The 23,989-nt window shown below is 38.6% G+C and overlaps 1 protein-coding gene across 17 annotated transcripts in view; it reads left to right on the top strand.

Moving 5' to 3' along the window:
• Positions 1-23,989, top strand: part of NCOR1 (nuclear receptor corepressor 1) — a gene marked incomplete at its 3' end in the record, with an annotated part of 146,190 nt that overhangs the window by 56,902 nt on the left and 65,299 nt on the right. For 10 of the 17 annotated variants that reach the window (XM_082602808.1, XM_082602802.1, XM_082602800.1 and 7 more), the window contains exons 7-16: positions 2,115-2,171; positions 2,733-2,785; positions 3,139-3,165; positions 5,200-5,266; positions 7,594-7,766; positions 8,971-9,061; positions 10,748-10,926; positions 11,404-11,458; positions 12,157-12,258; positions 23,535-23,662. In XM_082602808.1, coding sequence (XP_082458934.1) covers positions 2,115-2,171; positions 2,733-2,785; positions 3,139-3,165; positions 5,200-5,266; positions 7,594-7,766; positions 8,971-9,061; positions 10,748-10,926; positions 11,404-11,458; positions 12,157-12,258; positions 23,535-23,662 — 932 coding nt within the window. Of the gene's footprint in view, positions 1-2,114; positions 2,172-2,732; positions 2,786-3,138; positions 3,170-5,199; positions 5,267-7,593; positions 7,767-8,970; positions 9,062-10,747; positions 10,927-11,403; positions 11,459-12,156; positions 12,259-23,534; positions 23,663-23,989 lie in introns of those variants that run through there. The other 7 variants (XM_082602803.1, XM_082602799.1, XM_082602805.1 and 4 more) reach the window with 4 other exon arrangements.

Below are 23,989 nucleotides of genomic sequence, written 5' to 3'. Positions count from 1 at the left end.
AGGAAGGATATCTTATTCATTGTTTCCTTAGTGTCTCGCAGGTACCTGGCACATAGAACATAGTCAACATATGTTTGAGTCATTAATTACTTCTATCTATACACTTAGAATAAAATTATATTATGTAAATGTGAAGGTTTTAAATTAATTTTTTTCTGCCAAACGATAGGTTAATCTGTTCTTAGCAGTTAAGCCAACATGAAGTCAAATATGTAATAAAATTTTGCAAAACTTAAATCTTGGGATATGCAGGCACCTTAAATATTAGCCTTTAAAATTAGCCCTGAAGAGGTAAGTGCCTTTACGTAATAGGATACCAGTAAATATTTGTCGTGATACGATTTCCCCCTTGTCTCTCAGTATTCTCTGTTACAGCCTCACTTACCCTGCCTGTTCTTGGCATAGACTCTATGTAACGTGGAGTGCCTCAAGAAAGCAGGTTTAAACATTGGAGAGTGTAGGTCGTCTTGAGAGAATCAGCTGTAGGTGCTAGATATTCCAAATTTATCATCTGTGATTATGCTGTTTGTGTGTTATTTAACATATACCTTAAAGCTAATAAATTTTCTGTTAATTACATTTTGGCTTTTTGAGATTAGAACATTGTTCTCAACTGCAGACTGTTTTGATTGTTGTAACTTGGGGGAGCGGTGGAGTGCTGCTGGCATCTAGTGGGTAGAGGCTGGGGTACTGCTGAATAGCCTGCAGTGCACAGGACAGCGCCCATGACAAAGAAATGTCTGGCCCAAATGTTAAGAATACCAAGGTCGACAAATCGACTTAAAACTATCTACAGAAATAGCATTAGCTATGCAAGTTCAGTGGGTTTTTTTTTATAGTTTTGTATATGATATTTTTGATATGTTTATTTCTCATCTTAATAACATTTTAAGTTTCTTGGAGTTTGGAAAGTGCGTTACAGTACTTTGAGCTTCCTTTGCTAATTAAACATAGTCCTTTTCACATAATATATGCTAAATAAATATTTGAACTATTGTAATTGATAAATGAAAAGGATAATGTTTATTTTAAGGGAACATCTTTCTCTACACTTGGGGATACTGATTAATTCCATTCCCATTTGTGTGTTGCATCAGAAGCCCTGGAGAGTTTCCCAGCCACAGTGCGTGGACATGGGAGTCTCTGCAGCGGGCAGTGAGCCCTTGTTGTTACTAGTGAGCATGTGCTGGGGCAAGAGAGAGATCTGAGAACCCCCGACACATTTGCTGGATGTCAAATTCCAGCTTAAACAGCTTTAGTATTGAACTTTGTTACATTTCATTTGTCTATTAAAGGTAGATTTCTGTTAGATAGATAGCACTTTGGTCTAGATGATTTTACTTTTTTTTTTTTTTTTGCGGTACGCGGGCCTCTCACTGTTGTGGCCTCTCCCGTTGCGGAGCACAGGCTCCGGACGCGCAGGCTCAGCGGCCATGGCTCATGGACCCAGCCGCTCCGCAGCATGTGGGATCTTCCCGGACCGGGGCACGAACTCGTGTCCCCTGTATCGGCAGGCGGACTCTCAACCACTGCGCCACCAGGGAAGCCCTGATTTTACTTTTGAAAAACATGTAAAAGTATATAATTCAACATTTATTTATTACTGAATACTTAGAGTAATTCAAACTGGTTGTTTTCTCTATTATTACTAAGGTTTTCTTATAATTGGAAAATATGCTCATTATAAGCTTTTCTTCAAAGAGATCAATTTGGCTTACCATAGTAAACATTGGCAACTTTAATGAAAATTTAAAAGCATAAAATACCATAAAGACATTGAGTTGAAGTATTAAAAATGTTTGAAGGATTCATTTTTAATAGTGAATCTCTGTTCCCTCTCCCTGGAATCTTAATATCTGTTTGTTTTTAAGAATTTACCAATTCTTTAGGTTTTGCTTTCAATACAAATGTTCAGATTTGACTGAATTTCGTGAGGGAGTTATGAAAATAAAATTAGAGAGTATTTCAGGCTATCATATGAAAGAAGAATATTTGGAAATAAGGATAAGTTTGACTGTAGATTAGTATTTAAGTAAATATTATTAAATTGGAAGTGATTTTGCATTTAGGTAATATAATTTTTAATTACACAATATAATAATGTTTTTATCTAGAAAAAAGCAGAAGAAGCTCATAAAATATTTGAAGGTCTTGGCCCAAAAGTTGAACTGGTAAGTAAGAAATTTCTTTTTTCATGTCTAGTGCTCTTTTTATAGCAGTTTTTCTTGGGATAAAATGGAATACAGTCACTTACTTTGGGATGAGAGTGATGTAGCTGGGCAGTAAGGGTGATAAGCCTGAAATAATGTGCACAAACTTGGTTACCTTGCAGAAGCATTTTCCTGATTGTGTTTTTGCCTGAGCAGCCATTTAATCACTTGGTTAGAAGGAGAAAGAAGTAAGAACAGAAATAGAAAGCTCTTTGAATCATACTGTTAGGGTAATATTGGTGTTAAATCCTCCTTTGCCTTTGAAATTAAAAAAATCTATGAATGAATTTATTATGGGATACAGTGGATTTATGAACTTTCTTAGAGCAGTGGCATTGTTAGGAGATGGGGTGGACAGAGTTATTCAGGGAACCTGAGTCTGGGGGTTTTGGTAGGGCGTCTGTTGTGTAGACCCAGTAGTAGTGTACCTCGGCTTCCATTGAGATAGAAATTGTGTCTTTGTCTCTTCATAGACATATGATGTACACCATTTTGTATATAAATGTTTGATTTATTTTATAGCCACTCTATAACCAGCCATCAGATACCAAGGTGTACCATGAGAACATCAAGACGTAAGTATTGATCATCTTTGGAGTTCTTCAGTTAAAGACTGTATATTCTATAAAGAGATCATTTTTATGTTATCTGCTGACATAGTATTATAATATAGTGTAGGTGTGTTATAATACAGTGTAGGTGTGTTTTAGATTTGTGTAATTTGCTGTCGTTTTACTATATGTTATCTTCCTCTGGCTTCTTGGGGGTTGGGGTAACAGCTTTGAGTTTCCGAGGCCAAAAATGAAATAAATTATTGCATAAAACTAGCTGGTTTTATAATCTGCTAGTAAAAAAGGTGGATACTTAACATTGAAATGGCTTACCTTGAGGCTTGAATTTTTTGCCTCCTGTTTTGTCTTTTTTTCAGTGGAGTACCTGCAAGGCGCATGATGAAGTAAGATAATGAAGCTTTTTCATTTAAGACTAGTGATGACACCGTCCCCCACCAAGCCACATCTGCCATTGCAAAGTAGAAGTGCCACGGATCATTTTATCATTATTCAAAATCCTATTCTAGGGAAATCCCTTCCATGACTCTTGCTAATGACGGTATTTGTAGACCCTTCTGCCATTTCATGTCCTGGTGCCTTGGAAGCGCTCAGCCACCTCATGTGGGTGAGGAGACTGCTCCAGGTTGTAGTTTGCTTAGCCTTGCTCATCCCAGACACCAGGCCTTTATGGATGCACATTTTGGAATGAGAAAATAAGCGAAAAGAAAACCTAATTTACTGATCTGATTGAAGTAAGAGAGGAAGCTAGATAGGTATCTTTTTTTTTATTATCATATTTTAAGAGAATTTTAGATGAATTATTCTTAGTTTGTAACAAAAATGTGATATTTCTACTTTATATGTTTTATTAAGTATAACCAGAACATTATACTTATTTACTAGTACCGTTACTAATGAGCACATTGCTATTTATATATATATATATATATATCTTTTTTTTCTTTTAAAAAATTTTCTTACTGAGAGTATGTGCAATAGTTGACTACTTTGCAGAACTGGTGGCAAATATAATTTGCATGGTAGTATGCATGACAAAAATTGAAATTTGAATAATTTTAACTTTTGTTAAGTAAGTGGTTTATAATAAAAGTCATATACTTAGAATTTTTCTGTGAGATGCTGCTATGGGCTTGACAGCCCTTAGAAGTAGGTTAGGCAAAACTCATATAAAATATACCTTGTTTTGGAACTGTTTCGCTGTTGTAACATTTTTACAAAGGAGAATAGCAGATAAAATCTAGTTGGCTACTTTTAATGATTATTTTTCCCGCAAAGCTTCCGTTATGTTTGTGTTCTGTCTCTTCCCTGATACTAGCTGCAGAGCAGCCCTGATTTATTTCATATTAGCTACGTTGCCTACGACAGTGCTTATCACACTGTCCTGCGATGGGGTTCTTCATTTAAATTCTTAGGAAACATTTTAAGTTATATTTATTGATTGTCATTTGCTTTTGAGTAGCACATAATCACAATGAGAGCAAACTGAATATATGGTAACGCTCCTGCTGTACGTCACCTTGTGAAATACCGTTCGCTCAGCTGCATGCGTCTGTATGGATCGTTCAGTAGCTATTCTGTCATCACCGTCATTTGCTTTGTATGAAATAGCAAACGTTCCTTTTAATAATTCGCTTCATCTCTTGGCTACTTTGCCATATAGCCAGCTCCTGACTGTCCATGCTTATTTGAGTGGAGCCAGTGTCAGTGTTAGTCCTGAGTGGCAGATAATCCAAAAAATTACTTCTACTTGCCTTGGCTTTCTATTTATATTTGAATAATCAGCTTGAAATCCTTTCTGGAAGTAGGTGGGCTATAAATATTTACATCTGAGCCTGCATGTCATTGTTTTTGAAGGTTGCAGTGCTTCCAATTTGAAAAGTGAAACTATTACACTAAGTTATAAGGGAAGTCTTCCTGTCCTGTCACGTTGGCCTCCGTGGCGTCTTAGAGTGTATTGTGTTGTTTCTGTGTAAAGCAGAAGCCGCCTCTGTGTTGGTGCACTCTCACAGGGAGGGCAGCACATACCTGAGGGAGGAGATAACTTCACAAGCTATGCCTTCTCGTACTCCCCGCTCCCTCCAGGAGTGTGCCAAGGTGTTCATCTCATGAGGGTTCTTAAGGAGAATCAGTAACTGTGTAATCAGAACTTGAAAATAATATTTGCCTTACAATTGAATTTAATAACTAAAGATGAACTGTTTGTATTAAAGACTTACTATAGAATGGGAGGAATTTTAGTCAGTTCTAATTATTGCAGGAGTCTTATTTTGCAGGGTGAAAAAAATTAGGGTTAACTTTGATTACATCATATATTCTTAAGTGATCTTCGCTTGTTTTTCAGTGTCTCTGAAAACAAAAAAGTGAATGCATTATTGTACTTTTTCTTAATGTCATACAACCATATTTTTCTCTTCTAGAAACCAGGTGATGAGGAAAAAACTCATTTTATTTTTTAAAAGAAGAAATCATGCAAGAAAACAAAGGGTGAGGTCCTATCCTTGTTAACTGAAATTTGTGCAACTTTCCCGTCCGCGCTTCTTCAGGCATTCGCTTTCCCATTGTAGTGAGAACGGTTCTTGATCACACATGAGAACAGGTGCTGATTTAGACAGTAACTATAGATGTGACGTGAATATAAATCTAATTCTAGCAACATTTTGATGTCATAAATCACATTTAATATCATTATCAAATTAATTTCTTTGGTCATCTGTGTATAACATTTTCATCTAGCCAAAATAAAGAAAATGGTGAGTAGTTAAAAAAAATATATGAAAGAGAAATAGGATGATCTACATTTAGTCCCTTAACCCTCAAACAAATGTGGGTAAGTTATGGTCATGCTGAGAAGACATCACTGTTCTTTCTTATTAGAAACTGAGTCAGCTAAAGTTCAGCTTTTTCAAATTCACATCGTTTTTCATATTTATTATATGACTTGCAGTCCAAAAATTTTGTGGTTATAATCTTCATGGAAATTAAGTTACAGAAAATATAATGCCAGTATTCTTATTTTTATAGTGTGTTCCTACTAATTTTAGACAGACTATTAATTCATTTAAATTGTTTTTTAGTGAATAAATGATGTTCTTTGATTCACATCAGAAATGAACTTTGTACCTTGTATTTAAGGACATGACAGTTTAATGAATTGTAAGGGTCAACAGCTTTTATTTGGTATATAACTTCTAATGTTCTAATTTGCCAGTCTAGTCCTTCAGATACTTTCTTAAATTACTGGTCTTGAATCTTTTTTTTTTTTTTTTTTTTTTTTTGCCAAGAGCATACACATATAAATAAGAAATTAGCTGAAGTATTTTTTTCTATCTGATAATTTTGTTGTAATTATGGTGTAATTGCTAAATTTGCTATCTGGAGACACAAACACAGAAGCATGGACTTTGTTTTCATACTTCACAGGGTATTTAGTTATGAAGTTGATATGTTCATTGATTTGCTTAATAAATACTTATGGACTATTTCCTTTGTCCCATGTATTATTCTACAAAGGGAACGGGCAGCCACGTGGTTTTAGCCCTTAGGGAGCCTAAGGAGTAAGGGGGTAGATGAGGCTGCAGGCGATTACAGTGTTGTGGTCTTACGATGGCACAGGATGTACAGATGACCATGAGAGCGTGTAAGGGGACAGCTGGCGCAGATATGAATCATGAGGGGTGTTGCACAGGAAAACCAGTCCTCTGCAGACTTTCACAAGCAGTGGGAGCAGCTCACGGGAAGGTCTGGGAAGTGGAGGGAGTGCGGCAGGTTGGAGAGGGCTGGGCTTGGACTGAGCTGGGAGGGTGGCAAGGAGTGAGGCTGGGCAGGGAAGCCAGGGCCGGGTCGTGCACAGATCCTGAGGGCGGCTTTTAAGTGTTTGAGCTGAGGAAGTGAAACGTTGAGCTCTGTGTTTTAAGAAGTTGCATCTGGTTATGCCATTCAGGGTGCGTGGGAGTCATTTAGGAAGGAGACCGTTGCTTGAATCCAGATGAGACCGAGGGGGCGGCCTAGAGCTGAGTGCAGGTGGAGGCCCAGGAGTAGACCCAGGAGTAGACAGGCTATGAGGAGACGGGCATGGGGAAGGCAGTGCTTTCCCCTCGCGGCCGCTTCCTGGAGCTGACCGTGTGGCAGGCCCTTTCGTTGTCTCACACCCATGGTCTGGGGCTTGTAGTGCACGGTTCTTTTTTTCTTCTTCTCTGTTTAAAAAATGAGATCATACATTATTCTTTTCTCTAAAAGCATTCGTTCTCGATTTCATGTAGTTTACTGCATTTCTTTTTATCATAAAGTACATCCAATTTCTGCCTTTTCCAGACTGTCAAAAAATGTTCATTATATGGCAATTATTTGTAGTAAGAAAAAACTGCAAGTAACGAAAACGTCCAGCAGTAGAGGGATGGTTTAAGTGTGAGTGTTTTCTCTGACATATTGGAAGGATAACAACAAAATGTTAATCCACTTGCCTCTGGGATTATGAACTATTTACATGTTTCTATTTCTCATTTTCCATTTTTTTTGACAGTGAAGATGTAATTGTTATCAGAGTGGCTCATCATTTAGTTTGTTAATTTGTACAGTCTTAATATTAACTAAAAAATCCAGCCACAATAGGCTCTATGTGTTGATCTTTCCTAGAAAACAGCTCCCTTTCTTTCTCTTCTTTCAGATCAAGGACAGCTTTTCACTCACAGTTGAGTCATAGGCCACATGTACTTCTGACTTAGCCTTAAGAAGTAACCTTTACTTTAAAGTATTAGGTTTGTCAGAATCACAGAGTTTAGTTTAATTATTAATTTGCTACGGGTATTTAATAGGAGCAAAAAATCTGCCAACGTTATGATCAGCTCATGGAGGCATGGGAGAAAAAAGTGGACAGAATAGAAAATAATCCTCGGAGGAAAGCTAAAGAAAGCAAAACAAGGGAGTATTATGAAAAGCAGTTTCCAGAAATTCGAAAACAAAGAGAACAGCAAGAACGGTTTCAGCGGTAAGTGGTTTGATGTTTAATGGCTATGCTGTTTTCCTTTGAATCATACTTTTGATCCTTCACAATATTTATTGTTACCTGAATCTAATCATTAAGAAAGTTCATAAAGAACTTTTATTATGTTTTTCCTCTTTTTTTTCCAGTGGAAGTATAGTTGATTTACAGTGTTGTGTTAATTTCTGCTCTATAGCAAAGTGATTCAGTTATACATATATATACATTCTTTTTAATATTCTTTTCCACTATGGTTTATCACAGGATATTGAATACAGTTCCCTGTGCTATACAGTAGGGCCTTGTTTATCTATGCTATATATAATAGTTTGCATCTGCTAATCCCAAACTCCCAATCCATCCCTCCCCTGCCCCTTGGCAACCACAAGTCTGTTCTCTGTGTCTGTGAGTCTAAGAACTTTTATTTTGAATATAAAACTTCATTATCAGCTAACAATGTTTATGCCTTAGTGAATTTAATATTAATTTTTTATATTTAATCATGCTGTTGAATCTAAATTTAAGTGAATATTTTGAAATTAATTCTTCAGTTCTTGAAAACGCTCATTCCTTTGGAAATGACAGTAAGAATAGACTTGCATGTCTCACAGTTCTTCGTCACCTCCCAACATGATCAAAACTCTTAAATTGATTGCTAATTGAGAAATCCTTTGTTATTGGTATGTAGTTTCTGATTTCTTTTTACTTTTAGAGAACAAGTACTTTTGCAAAGGTAGAAGCTTTATTTTTCTTCTCCACTGTCTCATGAAAGCCCCGTTAATCACAATTAAGTTTCTGTCAGGGATAATGATTGTGTTTTTTCCCCATCCCTTTAAAAATGTTTTGTGTATTTTTCTAAGTCTGCTATCCTGTTCTCTGGAAGGCAGACAAAGGACTGCTCTTTGAGATGAAAATGACACCAATAACTAGTTTTCCAGAAGTTTCACATAAACAGTTCTGCCATGGGAACTTAGACATGTAACCTTTAAAAAGAAATCTTAGCATTTAAATTGTTACTCATTTTATAGATAAATGGCTTAAACATATTGCTTAAAAGTAGTTTCTCAATAGCATTTTAGGTTTCTTCTCTGACTTCTAGTTCATTAAAAAGTCCCATTCAGAAAAGAAATCGATATAAAAGTAATCTAACTGATATGTCTTCTTTATAAAAGGCCTTTAAATATATCTAAAATTTCTCCCTCATATTTAGAGTTGGGCAGAGGGGAGCTGGTCTTTCAGCCACCATTGCTAGGAGTGAACATGAGATTTCTGAAATTATTGATGGGCTCTCTGAACAGGAGGTAAGACAGTTAATTGATTTAATTCAAGTTAATTGATTAATTATTCAGGCATTTTAGCCTCATACCCCATAAACTAAGGGTTTATTTGTATATAACTGAGGGAACACTTATGGCATTTGAACTGTTCCAATTCAAAGTTTGTGGCCAACCATTGAAGGTTTTAAACAAGGCCGCCCTATGATCATATTGCCATTTTTACAAAGACGGCTTTGGCAGCCGGGAGGCCTAGAAAGAGGTGAGGAGGCTGTTATGATAAAAATAAGGACCTGAGTCAGGGCGACAGTGGTAGAAATGTGTAGGAATGGCCTGGTGGAGAGATTTGTAGAAGGCAGAGTGGACAGGACAAGTATGGGATGAGAAAGAAGAGCAGGTTAGAGGACTGAGCTGCTGGTGCCGTTTCCTAAAAGAACAAAGGAGCATGTGCTTTGCAGGTGTTTGTATGTTGGCTTGTGGACCTGAGGTTCGGGGGGATGTCCAGAGTGTAATCTCTAGCCAGCTGAGATCTGATCTGATACTAATAAATCGGTTCTGAGTAAGAATAAATTTCTGTTCCTAACAGTGAATCTTCGTAGCTGTTTTCAAACTGTCTCTGAAGGTCGGTCCAAACACCGTATATTGAGTTTTGCTAGTTTTGGTTTTATAATATGGCTTTTAAAAAACCTCATCTCTAAATTCTGAAAGTCATGCTTATTTGAACATTGTGGTCCTCTTAAGTAATGAAGACAATTGTTATATTGCTATACATTCCAGAATTTGTGGCCGTAATCTCTGCAGTGATGACTAACTCTGTGTGAAATTTCTTTGCTCACTTTTTGACTGATTCTTTAAGGGGGGCATCTGTAAACAGCCAAAACTAGTATCAGGTGAGGTGATTTCAAGCTAATGTGTCTGTCCCAAACCACACTTTGGTGTTCAGACTGACTGAGAGTACCCATAAAATTAGAACCTTTGTAAGGACTTTACTCTAAGGCAATGTCCGCTTCTAGGAGAAGAGTTTCAGGAAAAGAACCTATCCTTGTATTGAGGTCAGTACTTATACTTTTTGGTAAAAGTTTTCTCGTGGAAGTTTGTGCTTATAAACTTATTGAATTAAACTGTGGGAAAAATAAATTGTATAACTGTAACCAAGTTTTAGTTGAAATTCTAAGGATAATAGTCTTAAATTTGCAATGGAAAGATTATGTAAGATTAGCAAGAAGTGTTTAATACTTAAGTAAGTTTAGTTAATTTAAAATCAATGACCTTAAGATTTCGGTTCCTGTCTGCTTATTTTTCTATTTTATTATTCTTTAAAATTATGTTAAGACTTTTTTTAAATGAGGCAATATTAATGTTAGTAAGTACTTCATAAGATCATTACTTCAGTGACCTGACATTACTGTGTGTCCTTTAGGTCTAAGATTCATTATTTGAAGTATCAGCTTCCTTTAAGGAAAGAACTCTTCTCAAATTGTAGTAGTGGATTATAAAAAAATAATACCTGTACTCTCTGCCTCTGTTATTCATGCAATGAGTATTTATTAGATAGTATGTATAATTACTGTACGTTAGATGTTATGGTACCACTGCTGTTGTCATTAAAGTACATACGTGGTGTTTCACTGTCTATTAAGACAGTTGGTCTGTGGCCCTATTTAAGTTTTATTCTCTGTAAGTTGCATTTTTTTCTTTTTTCTTTTTTTTCAGAATAATGAGAAACAAATGCGACAGCTCTCTGTGATCCCACCTATGATGTTTGATGCAGAGCAGAGAAGGGTCAAGTTCATTAACATGAATGGGCTTATGGAGGACCCTATGAAGGTTTATAAAGATAGGCAGTTCATGAATGTTTGGACTGACCATGAGAAGGAGATCTTTAAGGACAAGTAATTTAAATTTTAAATTACTCTCTAATAGAAGCTTGCATAAGTTAGTGAAAAGTATTGGCATTTACTTGTAAATTGAACTGTTTCCCCCAAAACTTGACCCCATTTTGGCATTTGAGTGGGTACTGTGGAAGTCAGAAAAGACAGATTTGATATGACCTTCCTGTAAGTTTATGGGTGGGAATGTAGGTACCAGGTAAGAACAGGGTTGTGGAGTCATTTTAAGAGTGGTACCCAAACCTGGGTGGTGTCCTATTCACCCGGGGGTGCATTTTAAAGTTACAGATTTCTGTGCTCTACTGTATTCCAGTCCAATCAGTTCCTGGCGGACGGTGCCCAGGAATCTGTGCCCTTTAAGAGGACATTAGCATTTAGGAGTCGCTAGAAATTAGTCTACATTATATTTCTATTCCCAAGGGCTTTCCCCCCTCTTTTTAAGTTGTTAAAATGTGTGTGTGTGTTTTTTCTTTTACTCAGGTTTATCCAGCATCCAAAAAACTTTGGACTAATTGCATCTTACTTGGAAAGGAAGGTAAGAAATGGTTTGCACTGAGAATGTCTATAGGTTTGTGATGGTTGCTGCTTTGAAGCTTTTGTGCCTAGTGCACAGAAGTAGTTAAATAGAAATATAAGTAGTTAAATAGAATTTTTGCAAAGGGCTTGATACAGAAAAGATTCTCATGTGAATGAATAGTATAGTGATATTTACAATTATATGATGACCAATTCTAAGCACAGAACACAGACTACTTTTCATGGTTAATCAAAAATGACCTGATATTATATTTCCCTAAAAACACATAGGTTACAATGTTTTTTGAACCTCATTAAACTTCTAATTAAATTTTCAGAGTCCTGATTTTCCCTGAAATTTTTTCACAGTGGATTGGATGTTGGGTTTGTGAGCAAAGTGAGACATTTTGAATATTTACGTATATAGAGGAAGAAAGAGAATTTAGTTACTCATAAAGAAGAAAGTGCTTGAATGTTTCTGATAGTTCCTGGTATCTTTTACATAATTTGTATTAAGACAGCTGTAATTGTCCATCAAGATAGTAGACACTATATATATGTATTTTTACAGCCTAGATATGCCTTAAAAAGCTAGCCATTTGTGGTTTTCCTCATTTTATACTTTGAGAACACTAGAGATTTTCCTTGAAAGTGTTACTTGGTATTTTAAAAAAATTTTATTTCATTGGATCCTCAAAAATAATTTTTTTTTTGTAGAGTGTTCCTGATTGTGTTTTATATTACTACTTAACCAAGAAAAATGAGAATTATAAAGCCCTAGTAAGAAGGAACTATGGAAAACGCAGAGGAAGAAACCAGGTATGTTTCATTATTGTATGAAACAATTTCAGGGTTGGTGGAAATATGAAGATGAAAAATTTTAACAGGAGCCTTATATGTAATAAGGTGTACTTTAGGAATTGATGTTTCTATTAAATTAATTAGAATGTTATGAGCATGTTTTGATTATTTTGAATATATATTTAATGTGTTATATTTTCTACTTTGAATGCATTTTAAGTTTCTAGTATAACAAAATTAATGAGAAGTTTTATATTTTCATGCTGTCGAAATTGTGCATGTCAGAGTTAACAATAATAATGTAATTAAATATTAGAACCGTGACAGCCTATTTAATATACCACCTTTACCAGTCCTTTTGTCTGTGGAGGGGACAGGTAGAGTAAGGGAGAGAAGTACAGCATGGTGACTAGAGTACAGGGTTGTTTACTGAAATACCTGGGACCTGATTGTGTTTCAGGTTAACTTTATTTCTGGGGTTAAAGCACTTGACCTCAAAAGATTGTTTTTAATGCAGTGCAGTATGTGTTTTCACAGTCGCAGTTCAGTACTTTAGAAACTCTTTTCCTTCAAGTAGCTGATCAGCCGCCGTCACAGCTCCCATCTGTTCTTCCTGTGCGCCCCACACCCTGAGACCGCTTGCAGGATGCGTGGCACATGTGGGCGTGGACGGCTGCTGCCATCTTCAGCATTCCTGACGCTCTTCTGGTTCCCTCACACAGTCCCTTGCCTTCCCTCCCCTGGTCACCCTGGTCACCAGATACAGGTTCTCTCATGATGTGTGGTCATTGTTCCTCCAAAACAATGCCACCTGACAAGATGTGATGACACACTCATCAGAAGCAGTATTTCTTGGTCAAAAAAAGTATAGAGTGTTTCATCAGTCAACTGTGTAAAACGCTGCTAGAGGTCAAGTGAGCTGTGGTGGGTGGGTGAGGGGCCAGGACTAAGACCGTAGTGAGCGAGGGGCACGGGGTGCGGGGCGACACGCTGCAGAGCACAGGTGTCCCCTTGTTTGTAAGGTTTGCTTAGAGAGGGTGCCGAGGAACGGTGGCGGGGCTGCTGGGAATCAGAAGGGAGGGAAGGGCCTGCTGGTGCAGCAGCCAGTGTTGCAGAGACAGAGCAGTGGCTGCAGAGCTCCAGGAAGGGCTAACCAACTAACTGAATGGCAGGTTGGACATTGACGGTGATGTGGGAAACTCTGTTGCACCAGAGGAGCCAGGGTATCTCTCCACTTCCCACAGAGAAAGTGGAGTCAGTCCATTAGCCAGAGATGGTAGAGCCTACCAGCATCTTAAACATGTTTCAGCTACTAATTTTTTTTTTAATTGATTCTTCCAATCCAAGAACATGGTATATCTCTCCATCTGTTTGTATCATCTTTAATTTCTTTTATCAGTGTCTTACAGTTTTCTGCATACAGGCCTTTTGTCTCCTTAGGTAGGTTTATCCCTAGGTATTTTATTCTTTTTGTTGCAGTGGTAAATGGGAGTGTTTCCTTAATTCCTCTTTCAGATTTTTCATCATTAGTGTATAGGAATGCAAGAGATTTGTGTGCATTAATTTTGTATCCTGCAACTTTACCAAATTCATTGATTAGCTCTAGTAGTTTTCTGGTGGCATCTTTAGGATTCTCAGTGTATCTGCAAACAGTGACAGTTTTACTTCTTCTTTTCCAATTTGTATTCCTTTTATTTCTTTTTCTTCTCTGATTGCTGTGGCTAGGACTTCCAAAATTATGTTGAATAATAGTGGTAAGAGTGGACATCCTTGTCTTGTTCCTGATCTTAGAGGAAATGCTTTCAGCTTTTCACCATTGAGAATGATGTTTGCTGTGGGTTTGTCATACATGGCCTTTATTATGTTGAGGTAGGTTCCCTCTATGCCCACTTTCTGGAGAGTTTTTATCATAAGTGGGTGTTGAATTTTGTTGAAAGCTTTTTCTGCATCTATTGAGATGATCATATGGTTTTTATTCTTCAGTTTGTTAATATGGTGTGTCATGTTGATTGATTTGTGAACATTGAAGAATCGTTGCATTCCTGGGATAAATCGCACTTGATCATGGTGTATGATCCTGTTAATATGTTGTTGGATTCTGTTTGCTAGTATTTTGTTGAGGATTTTTGCATCTATATTCATCAGTGATATTGGTCTGTAATTTTCTGTTTTTGTAGTATCTTTGTCTGGTTTTGGTATCAGGGTGATGGTAGCCTCATAGAAGGAGTTTGGGAGTGTTACTTCCTTTGCAATTTTTTGGAAGAGTTTGAGAAGGATGGGGGTTAGCTCTTCTCTAAATGTTTGGTAGAATCCACCTGTGAAGCCATCTGGTCCTGGACTTTTGTTTGTTGGAAGATTTTTAATCACAGTTTCAATATCATTACTTGTGATTGGTCTGTTCATATTTTCTATTTCTTCCTGGTTCAGCCTTGGAAGGTTATACCTTTCTAAGAATTTGCCCATTTCTTCCAGGATGTCCATTTTATTGGCAATGAGTTGCTTGTAGTAGTCTTTTAGGATGCTTTGTATTTCTGTGGTGTCTGTTGTAACTTCTCCTTTTTCATTTCTGACTTTATTGATTTGAGTCCTCTCCCTCTTTTTCTTGATGAATCTAGCTAATGGTTTATCAATTTTGTTTATCTTCTCAAAGAACCAGCTTTTAGTTTTATTGATCTTTGCTATTGTTTTCTTTGTGTCTATTTCATTTATTTCTGCTCTCATCTTTACAATTTCTTTCCTTTTCCTAACTTTGGGTTTTGTTTGTTCTTCTTTCTCTAGTTCTTTTAGGTGTAAGGTTAGATTGTTTATCTGAGATTTTTCTTATTTCTTAAGGTAGGCTTGTATTGTTATAAACTTCCCTCTTAGAACTGCTTTTGCTACATCCCATAGGTTTTGGATCGTCGTGTTTTCGTTGTCATTTGTCCCTAGGTATTTTTTGATTTCCTCTTTGATTTCTTCAGTGATCTCTTGGTTATTTAGTAACATATTGTTTAACCTCCATGTGTTTGTGTTTTTTACATTTTTTTCCCTGTAACTGATTTCTAATCTCATAGTGTTGTGGTCAGAAAAGATGCTTGATATGATTTCAATTTTCTTAAATTTACTGAGGCTTGATTTGTGAGCCAAGATGTGATCTATCCTGGAGAATGTTCCGTGCGCACTTGAGAAGCAAGTGTAATCTGCTGTCTTTGGATGGAATGTCTTATAAATATCAATTAAATCTGTCTGGTCTATTGTGTCATTTAAAGCTTGTGTTTCCTTTTCTGTCTGATGATCTGTCCATTGGTGTAAGTGAGGTGTTAAAGTCCCCCACTATTATAGTGTTACTGTCAATTTCCTCTTTCATAGCTGTTAGCAGTTGCCTTATGTATTGAGGTGCTCCTATGTTGGGTGCATATATATTTATAATTGTTATGTCTCCTCTTGGATTGATCCCTTGATCATTATGTAGTGTCCTTCCTTGTCTCTTGTAACATTCTTTATTTTAAAGTCTCTTTTATCTGATATAAGTATTGCTACTCCAGCTTTGTTTTGATTTCCATTTGCATGGAATATCTTTTTCTATCCCCTCACTTTCAGTCTGATTGTGTCCCTAGGTGTGAGGTGGGTCTCTTGTAGACAGCATGTATATGGGTCTTGTTTTTGTATCCATTCAGCAAGACTGTGTCTTTTGTTTGGAGCATTTTACATTCACGTTTAAGGTAGTTATTGATATGTATGTTCCTATTACCATTTTCTTAATTGTTTTGAGCTGTTTTTGTAGGTCCTTTTCTTCTCTTGTGTTTCCCACTCAGCGAAGTTCCTTTAGCATTTGTTGTAGAGCTGGTTTGGTGGTGCTGAATTCTCTTAGCTTTTGCTTGTCTGTAAAACTTCTGATTTCTCTGTTGAATCTGGATGAGATCCTTGCTGGGTAGAGTAATCTTGGTTGTAGGTTCTTCCCTTTCATCACTTTAAATATATCGTGCCACCTCCTTCTGGTTTGTAGAGTTTCTGCTGAGAAATCAGCTGTTAAGTTTATGGGAGTTCCCTTGTATGTTGTTTGCCATTTTTCCCTTGTTGCTTTCAATAATTTTTCTTTGTCCTTAATTTTTGTCAATTTGATTACTATGTATCTCCACGTGTTTCTCCTTGGGTTTATCCTGTATGGGACTCTCTGCGCTTCCTGGATTGGGTGGCTATTTCCTTTCCCATGTTAGGGAAGTTTTTGACTATAATCCTTCAAATATTTTCTCAGGTCCTTTCTCTCTCTCTTCTCCTTCTGGGACCCCTATAATGCGAATGTTGTTGTGTTTAATGTTGTCCCAGAGGTCTCTTAGGCTGTCTTCATTTCTTTTCATTCTTTTTTCTTTATTCTGTTCTGCAGCAGTGAATTCCACCATTCTGTCTTCCAGGTCACTTATCTGTTCTTCTGCCTCAGTTATTCTGTTATTGATTCCTTCTAGTGTAGTTTTCATTTCAGTTATTGTATTGTTCATCTCTGTTTTTTGTTCTCTAATTCTTCTAGGTGTTTTTTCTTTAATTCTACTAGGTCTTTGTTAAACATTTCTTCCATCTTCTCAATCTTTGCCTCCATTTTTTTCTGAGGTCCTGGATCATCTTCACTATCATTATTCTGAATTCTTTTTCTGGAAGGTTGCCCATCTCTACTTCATTTAGTTGTTTTTCTGGGGTTTTATCTTGTTCCTTCATCTGGTACATAGCCCTCTGCCTTTTCATCTTGTCTATCTTTCTGTGAATGTGGTTTTGTTCCACGGCCTGCAGGATTGTAGTTCTTCTTGCTTCTGCTGTCTGCCCTCTCAGCTACTAATTTTTAACAATAGCTTTATTCCTAGTTAAAACTAGTATTTATAATATTTATTTTTAGAAATTATATGTATTACTGTTTAATTTTTTCAATCCCAGATAAAGTCAGGAGATAATTTGATTTATATTATACCTCACCTTTGCCGGGTTAGCAGTCTGTTGCTTATGATGACAGAGCAGGGAGTTTTGTGCGACGGGGAGTGTCTCTGTTACTCTGAAACATCGGCTTTCTATCCTAAAGTTATCTGGGACAGCATTTTACTCCTTGCTGGGATGTACGTGTCCCTGTGCAGTTCGAGGCACGGTGATGTTTTCTTCTGCACCACTTGTCCTCTGTGCTAGCACCCTTCCCACATCTCAGGACGCATGTGCAGAGCCAAGGTGGTTCGTGTGTACCCTCACTTGGACCTGAACCTTGGGATGCTTGCCCCTGGCTAGGCTCAGTTTCGTTTTTGGTAGCCTTTCTGATAGTCTAGTCCTGCCACCCTGAAGATTTTCCCTCTATTTTATATTTCTCTGGTTGATTCACTGGGAACTTGGGAGGGGAGGGAGTTAAATGATGGACTTACAAACTACTATCTCAGACCAAAAGAATCTTACCTCTGTTTCTTAGTTGCTTGTGTCAAAATACTTGGACAGTTTTTCAGAGGTAGGTAGTGTTGGGCTGTGTTTGCTCTCTCCTGTGGAACCGAATCATGGGCGCTGATACCAGAGGAGAGGCGAGGCCATTAGACTTTTCAGCAGAAGAGTCACCTCAGGTTTCATTGGTGACAGGAGGCTTCTGGCTGCTCTGTTGAGACTCTAATGTAGGGGAGGCCAGTTAGGGGTTATTTTAGTAATTTCAGTGTCTCGGACCAGGCTCTTGTGGGAGCTGGGGAGAACTGGTCAGGTTCTGGGTATGTTTTTGGAGGTAAGGCCAGCAGGTTTTGCTGATGGATTGATTGTGGGGATGCAAGGACGATTAGCAGAGATAGGCTGTCTTGGCTGCTGGAGTTGCCGTTGACTGTGACGGGCATGGTGGAAGGAGGAGCGGATTTGGGGGGATAATCAGCACGTACTAGATTTTAAATACCTGTTAGACTTTGTCCACATGGAGATGTAGAGTGGGCGGTTAGATACAGAAGTCTGCAGTTTAGGAAGAAGGTCTCGGTTGGAAGTAGAGAATTTTCTATATAGAAAAAAGTTCAGAAAGACTTCTTTTTTTTTTTTTTTTTTTGCCATGCCACATGGCTTGTGGGGTCTTAGTTCCCTGACCAAGGATCGAACCCAGGCCCCCAGCAGTGGAAGCTCGGAGTCCTAACCACTGGACCACCAGGAAATTCCCCCAGAAGACTTTAAAAAGAAAAAGAATCTAGTTACAAGTTAAAAATTTTTAAATGGGTATTTTTACCCTGGCAGGTATAGAGAGATCTAATTTGAAAATCACTCTACTGCTCTATTATGCAGTCAAGTTTGAAACCTCGGGTCATCCCGAGTGATTAGAGATTTATTCCAGATTTATTCCTCTGACGTGTGCACTCCATCCTTTCAGGCTTTGATTGCTTCTCCCCTCCCCCACTCCCAGCTGCTTACCTGTAGGAAGTAATTTTTATTCAGCAGATGAATATGTAGTATGCTGTTGGCTGAGAGATTCCACATCTGTGAGGTGTGATTTTTTTTTTTTTTTTGCGGTACGCGGGCCTCTCACTGTTGTGGCCTCTCCCATTGCGGAGCACAGGCTCCGGACACGCAGGCTCAGTGGCCATGGCTCACGGGCCCAGCCGCTTCACGGCATGTGGGATCTTCCCAGACCAGGGCACGAACCCGTGTCCCCTGCATCGGCAGGCAGACTCTCAACCACTGCACCACCAGGGAAGCCCGTGAGGTGTGATTTTTAACATTGCTGTTGCCATAGGGGACCTTGCATACTATTTATGCAGAAAATGAGTTTTAATCTTAGAATCATCGGGAAATGAGAGATAATCATACTTTTGTTACAATTGTGTTCAGAGATTATTGTTGGCAAAAGTTTTAACTCTTCTCTCAGAAATTCTGTTGGCTACTGCCCAAACCATTGTTACAGTCCATCTTATTGGCATCCCATGACAGGAATGAGTGTGGTTCTTTATCATTTTTAGTTGAAGCAGTGAATGCTTATCAAAGATTATAAACCAAAAGCCCCTCTTTGGCTTTACTGTTTGGGATCTAGAATTGTAAATACCATGCCAAGTAGTAACTTGATTCTGTGTGCAACATTTTTGTTAGAAGTAAGAATTCCATCTCACTTTCCAGCATAAACTCCCATGTAATAAGTCTGTCACTGTGCAGATGGGATTCCTGTGGCACCTGCTCGTGACCTGCAGTAAAGCAAGTCATTGTTTAGAAACCACATTTTTCATTTCCAGATCTTTGAGGGCTCTTACAAGAATTTGTACTCTCCCTTCATGCCGACAACATCTTCCCCTTTAACTGTGCCAGCGTGTTTTTATTCCCCAGAGGTGTTCAGAAAGCATATACTTATGTAAATGTAGTAATTGTTGAAGTTGGAGGAGTTTTTGACTAAACCGTTAGCTATGCACTAGTTAGAAAGGGTGATTTAGACAATTAAAGAATTGGGTATAATGGAAGGAGCTTTAGATCCCCAAATGCTCTGCTTCTTTGTGTCTGTGACACTCTAGATGTGTCCCTTCACTTGGTGACATCTGTGGGAGTGACATCTGTGAGCACTGGTTCTTACCTTGCAGGGTTTATAGGAGACTAGTTGTGTGTGCAGTACCCAGAGTGTAGGGACCGCCCAGTAAGTAAAGGGCAGCAGCTACCGCCTTTGTTGCCTTCAACCAAACATGCGTCTTGGTGATCAACAGCTTTCACTCTTCAGGAAAGTAGTCTCCAATTCAATTGCTTTAAAGGCATTAGTTATTAATATACTTTAATAAGATTGGCATAAGATATTTTCTGTTTACTGCCTGAAGTACTTAAAAAAAACCTCAGTGGCTGAAGTACTTCATTTTTTCTGTTTCTTGTACATTGTTATTTAACTAGCTCCTTGTTTTTAAATTTGGTCATTTCACTTTTTGGCAACTTCATTGTCTGCTGAATGGGAATTCCTTTATTTATTTGTTTTCTAAAGACCTGACCATTTTAACAAATATATATGAGTGTTAGACACCCAGTCAGATGTAGGAGTAATAAATCTCAGCATAAGCTAGCATTTGATCTTTTCTTTTTTCTTTCTTTTTTAAATATATTTCTTTTCAAAATTTATTTATTTCATTTATTTATTTTTGGCTGCATTGGGTCTTTGTTGCTGCGTGTGGGCTTTCTCTAGTTGCGGTGAGCGGGGGCTACTCTTCATTGCGGTGTGTGGGCTTCTCATTGCGGTGGCTTCTCTTGCTGTGGAGCATGGGCTCTAGGCGTGTGGGCTTTAGTAGTTGTGGCACATGGGCTCAGTAGTTGTGGCTCGCGGGCTCTAGAGTGCAGGCTCAGTAGTTGTGGCACACGGGCTTAGTTGTTCCACAGCATGTGGGATCTTCCCGGACCAGGGCTTGAACCCGTGTCCCCTGCGTTGGCAGGCGGATTCTTAACCACTGTGCCACCAGGGAAGCCCTAGCATTTGATCTTGCTATAGAGGACCCTGCTGAAATTGACCCTATTCTTCATTTATCTTCATGAAATACATGTAACTTTCACTTTTTTCATTGGAATTTTTATTTTGTTTTATAATGTGCTCTGCCATTCAGAGTGAATAGCTTATTGTTTGGCAGGAATGTTTCATATTGGGAGAACCTCCCTAACAGAATGAGACTTCTTTTTAATTGACTATCAAGTGTTGGGCTTAAGGAGGGAGAAACCTGGACAAGAAGCTCATGGGAGCGCCTGTGTCTCTTAGGGTCCTTTGAAGAGTTTCCTTTTGAAACCATGGCTTCTGCTCCAGCCAGCCCGCTGGAAAGGGTTTGAGGTATGTGGCCTGTAACCTCCATCCTAGACCATGGGGGCTGGCACTTTTCTTTACAGATCTACCTGGAACAGAAGCAGTGCCAGCCACTTCTTGTGAAAACCAGAGTTTGTTCCTTCCTTTCTTAGTGTCCGTGGCCATCCTTGCTGTGGGTCTTGATGCTTGTCTCCTGGGTTAAGTGCTGTCCACACTCTCGGGCCTCCCTTACATCCCTCTCCACTCGCTGCTGCTCGGCGTGGGGCTCTGCTCTGGAGGGGCACACGCTTCTGCAGACTGTCTGGCGGCCCCAGCAATTTCTTGAGCTCATTTGCACACACTCTGTAGAACTGGAGGCTGCGTTTCTGGAGGGATCCCGTCCTCTTCTTCCCTTTGACTGGTCAAAACAGGTGCTGCCCTTGCCTCTCAGCCACCAGCACTGCAGGAGTGGGCCAGTCAGCTGGGGGATGGTTTCAGGCAGCAGGGCACGTGGGGGATTGCTTGCTTACTTCAAAACCCGGGTCGGCATTAGAAGCAGAAGAGTATTCGGGGAATACAGTTATATGTGTTGTTCAAGTCTAAGGGACAGTAGACCTCTTTCTTTATCTTCAGCTGATTTGACACCTCCCCATCACTTCTTTGGGCTGTAAACCGTTTTCTGGGTTATGCAGCCCACTTGCTAGGCAGGGAGCAGAGTTTGTTGTTGGTATGTCATTTTGTTGGTTCAGAATGACAGATGAATGCTACGTTTGTGGCGGGCAGGGTGAGGTTATTAGCATTTCAGACAGATCTTGGGATCACTGTGATGTGCTAGGGAGTCGGATGAATAAAACATTCCCAGTTGTAAAGCAGAGCTAGTCATGCTTGGAAAGTATCCATTAAAATCTTCCTGATTTCTTAGTTTTCTCTAGCAATAATACATACTCAGAAGAAAAGGAAACTGACAGTTAGCCAGGGTGAGAACCTGGGAAGGTCAGGTAAGGTAAGTGAGGGAATCATGATATTGAAATGATTTAGCTGGGGTCAGAGTGGAAGAGTGGATGCCATTCTTGGTGGGCTGTGAAAATTTCCTAGCATCAAGGGATTGTAGATGGTGATGAGGACAAAAAGCAGGACTGGACTGGCGACAGTGGAGATGTGGGCTGGGAGGGATGTGAGTGGCGGTGGTTGCAGGGCACACTGTCAGATTATAGGGTCGGGGGGGGCAGTGCCCACCGAGGATGGCAGTGGTGACTTGCTGTGGGAGACTGAATGGCAATGACCTGAAAGTATTTCACACGTAGGATATCGTGTTGATAGAAAAGGCATTGACAGGCATCTTGAAATCTGAAGAATAATAGCGTGGCATAATGAGCTATGTGATAAAATCATCTCTGTGCTCCTGGGAGTCTTTGAGAGTCAGTCTGTTACACCACAAGAGGGAACAAGGTGTCACAGGTAGATTTTCTGAGATTTGTAACAGGAGGTTTTTAAATACCGCAGCTGAGCAGTGTTCTGGAAGTGGCAGTGGGGAGCAGGAAGGGTTTAGATTCTTCCTCCATGTGTTAGAAGGAGGCCTCTCCAGAAGCGGTCCCCCGTCTGGAGACATCCCCTTCTGGACCCCCTTCTGGAGGGGCTCCCTTCTGGAGAGGCCAGCTGTCTTAAGGAAGAAGCTAGATTGTAGTTCTGGGGAGGTGGTAAAAGACTGTGAGATGCTATCGGAAGTTGAGGAAGATTTTTCTCTATTCTGAGCAAAGGCATGAAAATGCTGGGTGTGCTGAGGGCAGCCCGGGTGCAGACCGTGTGGGCAAAGGTACACCTGGGCTGGTCGGCCGCGTGCTGCGGGGGAGCTGGAGTTCGGTCCTATTCGGTTAGGCTGTTTGATTTTGTAATTAAAACACCACAGTTTCATTTCACTTTTCTCAGGTTTAGCAAATGAGACATCAGAGTTAAAAGGGTCCATAATCTTATTATCTTCCAGTCTTTTGTTTATATACCTATTTACAATTACAGAGTTGTAATTACAGTTTAGGCATATTTGAGTGTTTTACTTTTTAGTTTATTATATCCATAATACTTTCCTAAATTGCTTCAGTCTTAATAATGGCCATGGCTGTCTACTCTTCAAGTAAATGAATGTTTCCCCAAAAGAGTAAAAGCATAAGAGGTTTCTTGTAGTATTATCCATAATGATGAAAAATTTGGGAACATATTAAGGATTTAATACCAGGGGGATGGTTTGACAAATTATCAAATTTCAAGTAGAATTGAAATGTGTAAGTGACAGATTAGATGTGGGAATTACAAAAAGAGAGTACCAACCTCAGATTTCTAAATGGAATCTTAACATTGTCACCTGTCTGATGGATCCAGACACCGTGAACATTTGTGTGTGTTTATATGTGTGTGTGACCTTTGAAGCAATACATATAGACTACATTAAAGAGCATTAGACTCATTTTTAATACATGACCCCTAGTTACATTGTAGATGGTGAATAAGTTAATCATAAATTTGTTGCATAGATATTTATTATTCATCATTATGATTTGAGGAGCTGTTTGTTTTACTTTCCAATTTTACAAATGATGGTTCATTCTAGCAGCAAATTGCCCGACCCTCACAAGAAGAAAAAGTAGAAGAAAAAGAAGAAGATAAAGCAGAAAAAACAGAAAAAAAAGAGGAGGAAAAGAAAGATGAAGAAGAAAAAGATGAAAAGGAGGACTCTAAGTGAGTTAAATAGTTAAATGTTGTAGTTATTTTTAAATAATGAGATTGAATCTATTGAAGGTATAAAATTTTAGATAAAAGAATCAATGGGATGTGTGCTTTGATCACCTGATAGTTATTTGACATAATTAAGGAGTGGAATATTCCAGTAAGTATAACTTTTGGCTTGATGGACTTATTTGCCAGACATGACATACTCTGTTTCAGAAGGGATGAGCTACAATAATATACACCATCACTGAGATACACTGAGTATAATTTAATCTTTGATTTGGAAGAACCTCAGGATCTTTTGTTTTGAACCCCAGGTAGTGTACATTAGTGTAA

This window comes from Mesoplodon mirus (assembly GCF_964341445.2).
Source record: "Mesoplodon mirus genome assembly, chromosome: 18".
In the NCBI taxonomy this organism is placed as follows: Eukaryota; Metazoa; Chordata; class Mammalia; order Artiodactyla; family Ziphiidae; genus Mesoplodon; species Mesoplodon mirus.
This window is presented reverse-complemented; position numbering and strand designations above follow the sequence as displayed.